The 13,833-nt window shown below is 41.4% G+C and overlaps 1 protein-coding gene across 4 annotated transcripts in view; it reads right to left on the bottom strand.

The window, feature by feature from the left end:
• Positions 1 to 1,408: 1,408 nt before the first annotated feature.
• Positions 1,409 to 13,833, bottom strand: part of GAB1 (GRB2 associated binding protein 1) — a 117,287-nt gene continuing 104,862 nt past the window's right edge. For 3 of the 4 annotated variants that reach the window (XM_073642264.1, XM_073642271.1, XM_073642279.1), the window contains 4 exons: positions 9,285 to 9,372; positions 7,503 to 7,626; positions 7,036 to 7,158; positions 1,409 to 5,306 (listed from right to left, as the gene is read on the bottom strand). In XM_073642264.1, coding sequence (XP_073498365.1) covers positions 5,148 to 5,306; positions 7,036 to 7,158; positions 7,503 to 7,626; positions 9,285 to 9,372 — 494 coding nt within the window. In that variant the 3' untranslated portion in view covers positions 1,409 to 5,147. Of the gene's footprint in view, positions 5,307 to 6,915; positions 7,159 to 7,502; positions 7,627 to 9,284; positions 9,373 to 13,833 lie in introns of all 4 variants that reach the window. The other variant, XR_012247540.1, reaches the window with a different exon arrangement.

Here is a 13,833-nt window from a genome sequence, read left to right as displayed (position 1 = left end):
CGGCCGCCTGCTGTCCGGACCTTGCACCAATAGAAAATATTTGGTGCATTGTGAAATGAAACATCCAGCAAAGAAGAACCAGGACTGTTCAGCAGCTAAAATCCTACATCAGACAAGAATGGAACAATATTCCTGCCCCAAAAAAATTCCAGAAATCGGTCTCCTCACTGCCCAGACATTTCCAGACTGTTGTATAAAAAAAAAAAAAAAAAAAAAAAAAAAAAAAGAAGGGGGGATACCTCACAATGGTAGACATGGCCCTGTCCATACTTTGAGATGTGTGTTTTATGTTCTGTTGTGAATAAAAAATGGCCACATGAGATTTCCAAACCATTGCATTCTTATTTTCTTTACATTTCACAAAAAAAAGTGTCCCAACTCTTTTTGGAATTGGGGATGTAGATCGATATAGTCTGAATTAGCTAAAACATAACTGAAATTTACAAAATAATGGAAAAAGTTGCTCTTTTCAAACTAAAAGTGTCTGTCCTTAAATAGAATGTCATACACTCATAACTCTGCTACATGAACACACAGGGCATATAACACATACATGCAGCACACATCTTAACCACACACTCAGCTCCATCATGAAACATGTATAGTATACATTGCAGCATTTTGAGGTTTCTTCCAGTCTTCCAGACCTGAAACATCCTTCATTTAGCCAGGATCTGCAGTATCCGTGGAGCCTTGGAGATGTTCAGATCCTTGTAGTGTGCTTTTCTGCCCTGCACTGATCAGACTGATCAGTGCCAGGCAGGAAGAGAGTTCTCTCAGTGATCAAGAATGACATTGTCAGTGTTCTCTTTATTCAGGGTTAGCCTAGATCCTTAATTGCAGCGAAGGGAAAACGTAATGCTTCAGCAAACCAAGACATTTTGGAAAACTGTATGCTTTTAACTTTGTGAAAACAAATTGGGGAAGCTTTTTTCTGTTCCAGCATGGCTGTGCCCCAGTACACAAACAATAGTCTATAAAGGCATAGATGGATGAGCTTTGTGAGGAAGAACTTCACCGGCCGCACAGAGACCTGACCTTAAGCCGATCAAACATCTTTGGGGTGCAGTATAATCAAGATTGCAAGTCAGGTGCTTTCATCCAACATCTGTGTCTGTCCTCACAAATGCCCTTCTGGAAAAATGGGCAAAAATTCCCACAAACACCAAAATCGAGTTGAAAGTTGAAAACTTTCCCAGAACAGTGGAAGCTTAACTTCAAAGTGGGACCCATTGTATATTAATGCCTATACATTTGAAAAAGGAGGTCATAAAAGTTCCTGTAGGTGCTCAATACTTTTGTCCACACAGCATATGTCCTGCAGCAAAAAAAATATGAACTTAGCCATTTGGCCAATATACAATGAGGTCACATTTACTGAGAGAGGAGATAAGAGGCAGAAATAGAATACAGTGAGCAAGAGAGGTTTATTTCTGTAGACGTTGGTTCGTGTTCGTTAGCTCCTGCACTGGTGTCAGTGACAGTAAGTACCAGTTTAACACACTAAAAACAATTAGACACATTCTTAAATCACATGGGCAAATGAATCATTTCTAACGCTCTTCCACATGAAATCCAAGTACCAGGTCATCAGCTTGTCTTACGACTCGCACATATGGACATGTTCCTGGTGACCATTGTCCTTACAGTCTGAGGTGACAATGCTATATAAACATTACCATAGGTGGGTGATCCAGAACTGCTCAGACCGAGAGCACGGGCACAGAGACATAGCCCATAGGAAGCACATTTCATTGGCGAATACTACTTTATGGTCTGGTCATCTGCTGACTGGGTCATCTGCTGACTGGGTAACTACCATTCCATATTGTACAACATTTTGGTTACCAATTGACAAATCTCTTTACAGTACATACAAAGGAAAGGATTTGCATGCTGTAACAGTAGTATTATGCACTTTAGCAGAATTATAAAGTCTTTTATATTACTTGGTGGGTTACATCTTCTATAAAATCATATTTTGCCCAGAAAAGAAGAAACAGTTGCTAATCCTATTTAAAGGGATACCATCACCATAGAATGAAATATTTGCAAAGTTATTACAAGAAAAGTTTTTTTTTCCAACAGTGTATATTTTCCATTTTGACATATCTATCCTTGTGTATATTAATTATTTCAGGTTTCACATGTCCTGACAAATGGTGTCCAATCGGGCTAGTCGGCAGTCTGGGCATAAAAAAAAACAAAAACAAAACATCGTTTTACGGCCTTCTTCGGCAACGTCATTACTTCATTAGTATTACAAGGGCAGCAAAATGGCTCATGGTTAGATCTTCAAAAGAAAACCACACCAATAGGTTAATTTGGGACATGTACAGAAGTGAGCTATGGCAATCTCTGTACACAGCTGGGGATTATATAGGAAGGTAGAAATAAATCATAGTAGGTAGAATGACATGGATCGCACTGTCTTGGATACAAAACAAAGGGAGTTTCGCATCTTGTCGAAAAAAAATTTCTAGTGATGTCCAGCGCTCTTATCAGGTTCTAGAGACATGTTAATGTCTCTGGTGACTTGGCTGTAAACCATCCCTCTCCTGCAGTGAAGATGAGGAGGCAAGAGCAGCATCCTATAAAAAGGGGTCATCTCATTACAATCCTTGTATATATGCCCTGAGCTGAAAGCTGTTGGCATGCCTGACCTGGCATGTACAGCCACTAAATGCTTCCCCCTGCAATAGAAAAAGGAAGGTTCCAGCTTCATAGATTGCAAAATTTATTACCTTATCAAACCCTGCAATACCAGCTGGCCAATGGTCAGAACTGCTGGACCTTCAGCGATCAGCCATCATAACAAAATGGGTGTCTTCATAAGAGTTCCCCACTTAAAGGGTTATCCGATATTAAAATAAAAAGAACACCTACTAGCCCCTGCTGCTCCCCCTAATTGCTGTGGGCGTCTCCAGTCTGGCTCTTGGCTTCCTTTTCTGTGCTGATTGGCTGCAGTGGTTACCTGACACACCCCTCACCAGAGGAGGAAGCAAGGACAAGGTGGAAGATACCAGCAGGTGTATGAAGGAACAGGGGAGGGGGGACAGAAGCTGCACTTCCATGGGTCCAATTTTAAATATGGTTTTAAAAGTGGACAACCCTATTCTGCATCTTCAATGGGGAAAAAAATCATATCACAAACTAAAAACTTTAAACAATGATTTGTAAAAAGTCACAAAATCCCTTGCAGTAACCCATAAGCAAGTGAAACTGCTTTTTGGTGATAGTGTCCCCTTAAAAGATCATTTGCATGACACGACTTATTTTAAAATGGCATAAAGTGACAAAGGGCACTGCACTCACGAAGGACATTTATGAAGTCCCTTAGGTACAATGTAGCTCCGCTCTTTCTTCTAACAGGCCAGGTAAGAGATTGTAGGGAACTATGGGAACTATTAAATAATATGTTAAAAAGGTAAATACATAGGCTTATATAAAACAAGTTGCATAGAAAATTTAAATATAAGGCAAAGCAGGTGGTAATTTAAAAAAAAAAAACACCAATGTAAAGGGCACAGTGGTGTCATAACATTCTCTACTTGGCTTATGAACACAAATCACAGTATTGTACTCGCGCTAGAAAAGTTAATGGCAGCTGTCTCCAAAGAGCATTACAGTATTAGAATTTTCCATGCTTATATTTCACTGTAACAACCTGATCGTTGCATTAGCACCGCAGTGCCATCTAAGTACCTGATTAATAGTAATCCACCTTCTGTATCCCACATTAAAAAAAAGCTACTTAAGAAGATGACGTGAGTCCTGCAGACCCCAGACGTGATGAGCACAGCCCATTCCATGGCACTAGTGTGACCATCAGCGTAAGATCCTACCCTGCAGAATCTCCACCGTGTGGAAATAAAAATACATTACTGTATAGTAAGAAATGCTCAACATAACTGACGGACTACCATAATGTAATCATAGCTGCTTTACATATTACGGATTACATGTATACATAGGCTCCCAAATGTTAAAGATCAGAACATAAAATGGCACTGATGGAATAATATACCTAGAAGCAATACATGAGAAGGCTTCTTCTCAAAACTAACTGGTTCCAAAAAAATCCTACTGAATTATCAATGGCATTTAAAGAGACAATGCAGCCAATAATGAACATTACCTATCCACTGGTTAGGTGATAGATGTTAGGTTGGTACAGGTTTTCGGGCTGCTGCTTCATACAACTATATGGGGGCTACAGACAGAGTGGTGGATAGGTAAGGGTTATCGGATGATCAGAATTTTCCCTGGCTTCTATACAGAGATTTGTATTGAGGACATTTGTCCAAACGTGATCATTATTTTTAGGACAAATGTTCCAAGAGTCTCTACTATACGTTTCCAAAGGTTTTTTCTGCTTTCCCATCTTGTGATCCTGACTTTACCACTAAATATAGGGCTCGCACCTGTTTGAATAACATAAAAACACATAAAACACTACTAATTTTTGGGGAGGTGGTAAAAAAATTGCATTGAATAAAGTTCTTATTTTACATTCATGATCTCTAAAAAACAAAAACAGGTTGTAATAAAAAACGGAGCACGTGATTCTGCAGGTATGGACATTAACACTATCATAATTTTGGAACTATACATCTAGAAGTTTATATATAACAAAAAAAAAAAAATGGTGAAGCTGGCAATGAAAAAAAGTATCCTTGCCAGGCACAAGAAGATACCGTAAAAGGAGGCCTAAACCTGTAAATCAGAAGATACAACTATTGTGACAGTGATAGGCGGCTTGTATTATGCATTGGTGGTCTGTCTATCACTCCGTTTCATTGAGCTTTTAGTTATATTAGTATGTGAATAAAACAAAGAAATTAGCGTTGTTAATGGCAAATCAAGCGTTCGCCACAAGAACCATTGTTTCAAACACACAAAGTGCATAACGGTAATACTACAAAACATGGCTAAATGTGTCAAACCAATGGTCCTTGCGCCATTGTTGGGTATTTACATGTGAGACGCCACAGTGCACAATTCAGTCTTTGTCTTACTGAGCCATCTGAAATGTTTCCGAAAATACAAGTTCCATTGACTTCAAATGACAGATGACGTAATGTGGCACCATATAAAACTTGGCTAGCTTGTCATGATGAAATAAGATTTCGCAGCTCTAGAAACACTCATTTGACGCTCTTGGTTGGGGTTTCAGACTCGGTAGACTGTCTTTCATCAGTCCATGCTTTCCTGGTATTTGTCAGTGCCAGGGTTTTTTCCTTGTCAACCACCACATAATCCACCTTTTCTTCTGCTGCGCTGCTCCCGGACGCCGTGCTCTTTTTCTAAAAATAAAAAGAAACAGGCAAAAAAAAATTAAATTAACTCATTAGCATCTGCAAGAGAGGAAACATGATTCTCATTAAAAGGGAATCTATTCATAGGAAAAACTATTTAATCTGAGAACAGCATAATGTAAAGAGAGACCCCGATTCCAGTGTCACTTACTGTACGGCTTGCTGTAGTTTCAATAAAATCAGTGTTGTAATCAGCAGGAAATTATCACTAGAGGACGAGTCATCTCATGACATGTAGGTCTCCTGTGTGTAACCCTACCCCAACATTGATTGACAGATTTCTGCCTATACACAGTGTGTGCACAGAGGCAGCCAATCAGTGGTGAGGGTGGGGTTATACAATGCTCAGCATTCAGAAAGTTATACCAAGCAGCCCAGAAAGTGACATTGCTGGAATCAAGGGCTCTGCTCCTACATCATGCTGCTCTCAGATCACATAGCAAAAACCAGGAGACAGATTACCTTTCAAAGAAGTATTCCCATCTCAAACAAATATGGTATCTATACAGCCATGAATTTCCGATAGGAAAGCAATTCACTCTTGTACAGGAGTTCCCATATACACTGAGAGGAGGCCATGCACGAGCATCTCTCTCTACATTCACTGTTATTGCCAAGCAATGTGAACTGAGGTCTAAGATGGTACACATGCAAGAAATAGGAGCATGTTCACACTAGCAAAAAGAAGCAAAACCTACAAAAGACAAAAAATATATCTCATACCCTACCATCATTATATATAAATGTAAAGCAAAGTTGCATATTAAATATAGGGTACTTAGTGAACTATTTTTGATCAAAAAAAGTATACAAGCCGTCCCACCAGCGACAAGGTGACCCTAAATTGGGACGGTACCTACACTGTCTATATTAAAAACCTTTGATATACAGTAAGGTTTTTAATATAGGCAGTATAGGTACCGTCCCAATTTAGGGTCACCTTGTCGCTGGTGGGACGGCTTGTATACTTTTTTTGATCAAAAATAGTTCACTAAGTACCCTATATTTATTATGCAACTTTGCTTTACATTTATATATAATGATGGTAGGGTATGAGATATATTTTTTGTCTTTTGTAGGTTTTGATTCACTGTTATGGCATCCATTGCTCCCCAATTTTCAGGTTGCAGTGAAAGGAATGGAGAGAGTGCCACATGGGTCCAAGTTCACACGTTCAGTATTTGGTCAGTATTTTCCATCAGGATTTGTAACCCAAAACCAGGAGTGGAACAATCAGAAGAAAAGTATAATAGAAACACATCACCACTTCTGTATTTATCACCCACTCCTGGTTTTGGCTTACAAATTCTGAGGTAAAATACTGACCAAATAGTCAACGTGTGAACGTGGTCTTACATAGAGGCTGCCAGATGTGAGTCAGAAAAAAAAACAAACGATGGGTGCAAGCGATAGAAGGAGGACCTGCATCTATCAGATGTGTGTATGATGTGGATTTGCCATAAATGTCAGAAATAATCCTTTAATGTCTAGGTGTTAAATATAGGAACATTAGTATTATGCAGATAATGGGAAGACAATTCTGCTTTCTACCACTATTACTTTCACTAAAAATAGCCCCCAAACTATGCTGACCCACCTGATCATGACCCTTTATTTATCGATATGATCAGCATCTACTCCACCTCCCCCCAAAAGAGCAGGTGGAGGATTTATTTCAGAATGCAGTATTTCTCATCTGTTTAGTCATTCCACATACTTTTCTTGGAGGTGTTGACTTGCCGGAGTCCAAATCCAAGTCTAGATATTCCACTTGTTTGTCGCCCTTAGGTTTCACCATAGGGCTGTTTCCGCCATCAAGACTGTTGCTCTCAAATATGCACTAGAATTAGAGAGATATTCAATCAGCTTACTAGAGTAAGTATACATATGTCCACACAGCCCACATCTTAGGTCTTCCTTATTCATACTTGGGCATTGTCTTTTCAGTAGGTTACTGCAGTAAAATGCTTATTGTTGGTGTAGATGTGCCAATAGCACCATGATGCAATGGTTTTATATTACCTTTATCATCTATACCTCCCTTGGTCCTAGCACCATACTAAACTACTCTGCTTAGAGTGGAGATTGGCGATTACAAACTAACTTGCTATAAACTCGTGTAGAACTCATTTGATAAAAATCATTACATGGAAAATCAGTAAGGAAGATTTTGCTTTTACTTACTGGTCCATCTGAGGGCAGATTTGGGTTCATGGGCACGTAGTTTTCTTCACTGTCCTGAGAGTCACTGCTAGAAGCTGTGCTATGAACAGAGTCTGGTCTGGGAGGCATGGGGAACCTGGAGGAGCTAAAGGACAGAAACAAGATAAGTCACATGTAACATGATCAGCAACAAGGTGGACCGACCATACACAGCACAGCACAAAGTCACACTACATCAGCTCTGTTAGGCTCAGCTCACATGATGCAGATTTAATGTAGACTTTAGGTACGAAATTCAAAGCATTTCTGTAAGTAAAATCTGTGCATATTTTCCGCACTTAATCTTGCCACAAAACCAATTCCAGGCCACCCTATCCTGTGGATTTAGGACCCCCATTTAAATGAATAGGTAAAATCCACACCAAAATAAAACGCAGCATGTGGACAAGATTGCTGGTGCTGTAAGATGCTGCAGATTTTAGACGACTTGTGAACCCTGCCTTATGGTAGCTGTGATCTGTGACTAGTTTATCTACAGGACGCCCGTGTAGTCGGAGGCACACCGCCTGTCTCATCATTTGTTCAGAAAATAGATCTACAGCACTCTGGTTAAATGAAAAAAAGAAGAGGAACAGCAGATAGGTTCCTAATCATGTATACAATATGCAACGCTCTGCTCACTCAATATGGTCAGTTTTCTGTTACTTACAAAGGGCACATCAGATTTGGTATAGAGAGTTCTCGCTCTTGCAACCTTCATCAGGCAATGTGATGGGTAAGCTTGAGAAAGCCAACAATCCTCAGGCGAAACGTGCGTTGAGGCTTTTCTACCACAGATCTCTGTCTTCCAGCACCCTTTGGCCCTTCCAATTTAATTCCTGGTAAGGTTTCTGATATTTTGACTATGGGCACATTCTAATGTTGCCGCAGACTGCTGCTTATAAATGCATACTATTATTGCCCATAGCCTGTATTTATTTACTCTGTTCACCTTCCTCAGGTTTCCTAATCCCGCTGGTTACATCTCCATGCAGCGGGTATGGTTTTGTGGGCCAATGGGTGCTGTGTGTTTCTGACATCAAGCACCTCTGTTCACCTATGCTATGATCCAATTATTTATGATGTGATGTTAAACTTTTTGATGCAATAAAAATATTCACTGTTTTCTACCATTTAGCTCCTCTATTCCTCTTTGTTTGAGAATGTGGAACTGATCTGGAACCCCAGTGTATGCCGACATAACCAGAAATAGAGTATTCTACTGCATGGCCAGAGATTGTGGCTTAAGACTAGCTCCACATTCTGCAAGTCAGTCTTAGGAAGCTATCAAGACAAAAAACATTTACGCTGAATCTAATGTGTCGTCATTGGTTCAGCCTGCTGATGCCACCCTCCTTAGATAAGCTTGTGTTACATGCGGCAGCTAATGAGAAAGTCAGTGTAGAGAGGATTCATATTAGAGTAAAAATGATGAAATGCAGATTACAGTGAGATAAAGAAAGGTAACAGCGACACATATACTGCAGCTAGACCAGCCTTCGTACAAGGTTCTTCCTTACCAAGACTTACTAACACTTAGTTTCAGCAGCCCGTTCCTTCACTACACAGCACTGTCCTCCATCAGATCTGAATATAATTTGTATACTGTATATATGGCAAATTAATAAAGTACCAACTAAGAGTGGCGATGCGTGTAGAAGCACACCAGTGACATCGCAGGATCACAGTATGTAGAAACCACAATGTTACTAACCAAACGCGTGTTCCCATCAGCTCGTTTCTTAAATCTGATAAAATACTCACTCTCGTGTGAAGCTTCTGGTTACTGGAGAGCGTACGGGCAGCTCTTCCCACTCAGGGACAGGCTTGATTTCCAGTGGCGCTGGCTTTACTGTACAAAGGAAAAACACAAAGTGACAATGGTTTTGACGTTCACTTGGGAAATAACACTTATTATAAAGAATGGGGCTGCAACAGCCTTTCCCAAATAACTTTATAACTGAGCCGTCGGTCTGGTAACCCATTAGCTAATCTGGAGAGTTCTTCTCAAGCATCCACCCAACTCTATAGGCTCAAGGTGCGATTACAAGAACGAGAGTGAGTTTCTCTTGCCCAGACCCAAAGTTCGTGTCTCCATTGTTCTGGTTGCAGTTCGGATAAGAACCAAACTTTGGAATAAAGTTCAGGTTGGGTACCAGAACCTGAACTTCGACGGGTCCGCTCATCCTTAGTCAAGAATTCTATGTTGAATACCGTTCAGAACTCCAGATCTTGGTTATAAACAGAGATAAATAATAAAGTCTTGGATGCTACAGTTTTCTATAGTAGGACATAGGCATGTACAGCAACCTTTTTTTTTTTTTTTCCAAAGTGCATGCATTAAGAATCCTCCCAGGGTGGCTATATGACTTATACTGGTGAACTGGAGCTCTGTATCTCAAAGCAGTCATCAAAGCAAAAGGTGGCTACTTTGAAGAACCTAGAATATAAGACATATTTTCAGTTGTTTCACACTTTTTTGTTAAGTATATAATTCCACATGTGTTAATTCATAGTTTTGATGCCTTCAGTGTGAATGTACAATTTCCATAGTCATGAAAATACAGAAAAATCTTTAAATGAGAAGGTGCGTCCAAACTTTGGGTCTGTACTGTATGAAGTACCGTATATTCCGGCGTATAAGACGACTTTTGAAGACTGAAAAATCTTCTGTCTAGTCTGGGGTCGTCTTATACGCCGGTAATGCTTTTGAACTTTCAGAAATTGACATGCGGGGATACTCTGGGGGTGTTAATAAGCTGCCGTGGCCGTATCCCTGCCATGTCGGAGTTAATATAAGGTGGAGGGAGTTAAAATACGGCAGCGGTAGGTCCAGACAGTCAGCGCTTCTGTGCTGAAACTGACACATCGCTGCGTATTCCCAGCTCCGGACACAGCGCAGGGCTTCTGTGCCGACAGCTTTCACTTGTCACAGAAGCGCTGCGCTGTGTCCGGAGCTGGGAAGTTCGCATCGCTTCTGTGACAATATGTGAAAAGCCGGCAATTCAGCAGCGGCATAAGCCGGCACCCGACAATTTAGAATAGAAAGAATAGAGCATCACACATAGATTAGATAGATAGAAACATGTCAGTCACATATATATGAAGTACAGTGACAGTATTGCTTACTGTACTTGTCATTTAGTGTAAAGGATTTATTAAAACAAATATTAGTGTTTTCATGCACCGTCTCTTTAAAAAAGCCGGCCGGCAATTCAGCAGCGGTACCCGACAATTTATAACAGACAGAATAGAGCTTCACACATAGATTAGATAGATAGAAACATGTCAGTCACATATATAAGAAGTACAGTGACAGTGCTGGTTACTGTACTTGTCATCTAGTGTTAAAATAACGGATTTATTTAAAAAAAAAATTGGCGTGGGGTTCCCCGTAATTTTAGTCTCTAGCGGAGGTTAAGCAGACAGCTGGGGCAGATGTTTGAAGCCTGGGAAGGGGGTAATACCCACGGAGCTTCCCAGGCTACTAATATCAGCCCCCAGCTGAATACCTAGCCTTTACTAGCTATTAAAATGGGGGACCCCCCCAAAAAAATGACGTGGGGTCCCCCCTAATTTAATAGCTAGCAAAGGCTAGGCAGATAGCTGGGGGCTGATATTAATAGCCTAGGAAGGGAGCCATGAATATTGGCCCCCTCCCAGGCTAGAAACACCAGCCGTCAGCCGCCCCAGAAATGGCGCATCCATAGGATGCGCCAATTCTGGCACTTAGCCTCGCTCTTCCACGCTGCCCTGGTGCGGTGGCAGGGGGTAATAGGGCTGGGGTTGATGTCAGCTTATAATGCCAGCTGACATCAAGCCCAGGTTAGTAATGGAGAGGCGTCTATAAGACACCCCCATTACTAACCCCATAGTAAAAGTTAAAAAAAACACAAACACCCAGAATAAAGTCCTTTAATTGAAATAAACACACAATTCTTTATTGTTCTAAATTAAACCATACTTACCATCACGCCCATTCCAGCTGAAGCCAACGATCTCCTGCAATAAAAGTAAAATAATAAAGCAACCTCATCCTTACCTCTCCATGGTTCCCAGGACCGATCCAGCTCTGCTACCTTCACATGACAGGCTGGACCGCAGCAGAACGCTGCCATCCAGCCTGTCATCCCGCAGACACTGAGAAGCGCAGGCATGCTTGCGCTCTGCAGTGTCTGGCTGTGACGGCATCCAGATGAGCCGACAATGAACTCAGCTCACCTCCTGGACGTCCGTCACTGACAGCGTGGGAAACTTCTACTGCGCATGCGGGGAGCAGGAGAATTTTCCCACGCTGTCAGTGACGTGCATGAGGTGAGCCGAGTTCATTGGACATGATCTCGGGTCATCTGGATGCCGTCACAGTCAGACACTGAGGAGCACAAGCATGCCTGCGCTTCTCAGTGTCTGCCGCATGGCAAGCTGAACGGCAGCGTTCTGCTGCGGTCCAGCCTGTCATGTGAATGTAGCAGAGCTGGACCGGTCCTGGGAACCATGGAGAGGTAAGGATGAGGTTGCTTTATTATTTTACTTTTATTGCAGGAGATCGTTGGCTTCAGCTGGAATGGGCGTGATGGTAAGTATGGTTTAATTTAGAACATTAAAAAATTGTGTCTTTATTTCAATTAAAGGACTTTATTCTGGGTGTTTGTGTTTTTTTTAATTACTTTACTAGAAATTCATGGCGGTCATGTCTATTATTGGCATGACCCCATGAATTTCGGGCTTAGGGCCAGCTGATAATGCCAAGCTGGCCTTAACCCCTTTATTACCCAGTGAGCCACCGCACCAGGGCCCTGGATGAGTTGGGTACAGCGCCAGAAGATGGCGCTTCTATGAACGCGCCATTTTCCGGGGTGGCTGCGGACTGCAATTTGCAGCGGGGGGGGGCCAGAAAGCTTGGGCCTCCCTGCGCTGCAGATTCCAGCCCCCAGCTGCCTAGTTGTACCTGGCTGGACACAAAAATAGGGCGAAGCCCCACGTCTTTTTTTTTTTTAATTATTTCATGAAATAATTTAAAAAAAAAGGGCTTCCCTATATTGTTGTGTCCGGCCAGGTACAAATAGGCAGCTGGTGGTTGGGTGCAGCCCGTTCCTGCCTGCTGTACCTGGCTGGACACAAAAATATGGCGAAGCCCACGTCAACATTTTTGGGAAAAATTAATGACAAAATTAATAATAATTTAGGGACTGCATCTTTATTAACCCCTCAATTGTCATTTAGTGTTAAAATAAAGGATTTTTTAAAAAGAAAATTGGCGTGGGATCCACCATCATTATAGTCTCTAGCGGAGGTTAAGCAGACGGCTGGGGCAGATGTTTGAAGTCTGGGAAGGGGGTAATACCCACGGAGCTTCCCAGGCTACTAATATCAGCCCCCAGCTGAATACCTAGCCTTTACTAGATATTAGAATGGGGGACCCCCCCAAAAAATGACGTGGGGTCCCCCCTATTTTAATATGTTTATGAGTGACAGTTTTCCTGCTATATACCTGCATGTCATAAGAATTTAAATTAAAAAAAGGACCATGTTAAATTCAAATCTGTTTTTTTTAAATTTTTACCGGTGTTTGGTATGCGTTGGAAAAGGGGTAGTCTTATACGGTGAATATATCCTAAACTCTATATTTTAACAGGAAAGTAGGGGGGTCGTCTTATACACCAGGTCGTCTTATACGCCGGAATATACGGTAATTGAGTCACATTGATCTGTATTAAAATATCCCGGTCATGGTTAAGATTTTTATTATATACCTTTCTTTAATTGTTACGGGGCCTTACCAATTCGTTTTAATAATACACATAAAAATTATTTGTAATTTTAACATTAGGTATTTTTCTGGCATCTATTTTAATTGAGGCAAACATTCAGAATGAGAAGGGGTTATCCTAGTAGTGGACAACCCCTTTAAAGCGGAGCTACACTGGGTCTCTGGCAATGCGACCAAAGATCACGCTATGCTGCTGTGTCACAGCACAGTAAAAATGAATTGGGCTGCATTGTGACTCGCAAGCAAAGTACAGAGACCTCGTTAAGCAAGTCACAAATAATCAACTAGTTCTGATTTTTCGGTCTTATTGGAAGATCACAATGCAACTCCATTCACTTGCAGCATGTTGCAACACAACAGCGGTATACAGCCATCTTTTGCCGCGTGATTTGTGTTGTGGCCAAAGGTGCCGTGTAGCCTTCGTAAACACCTTTTATGGAAGAACTTGTCCAGCAGCATTGCCCATTGCAGGGTTACAGAGAGTGGAAGTCATCTCATTGAAGGTGCTGGTGTGTAGATATCCCCGTGGAATAGATAGGAGCC

Source organism: Phyllobates terribilis, unplaced genomic scaffold, assembly GCF_046119375.1.
Source record: "Phyllobates terribilis strain yellow unplaced genomic scaffold, ASM4611937v1 Scaffold_1__5_contigs__length_1240528914, whole genome shotgun sequence".
NCBI classification, from domain to species: domain Eukaryota; kingdom Metazoa; phylum Chordata; class Amphibia; order Anura; family Dendrobatidae; genus Phyllobates; species Phyllobates terribilis.
The sequence above is the reverse complement of the archived record's forward strand: the minus strand, read 5'-3'. Positions and strand labels throughout refer to the sequence as shown.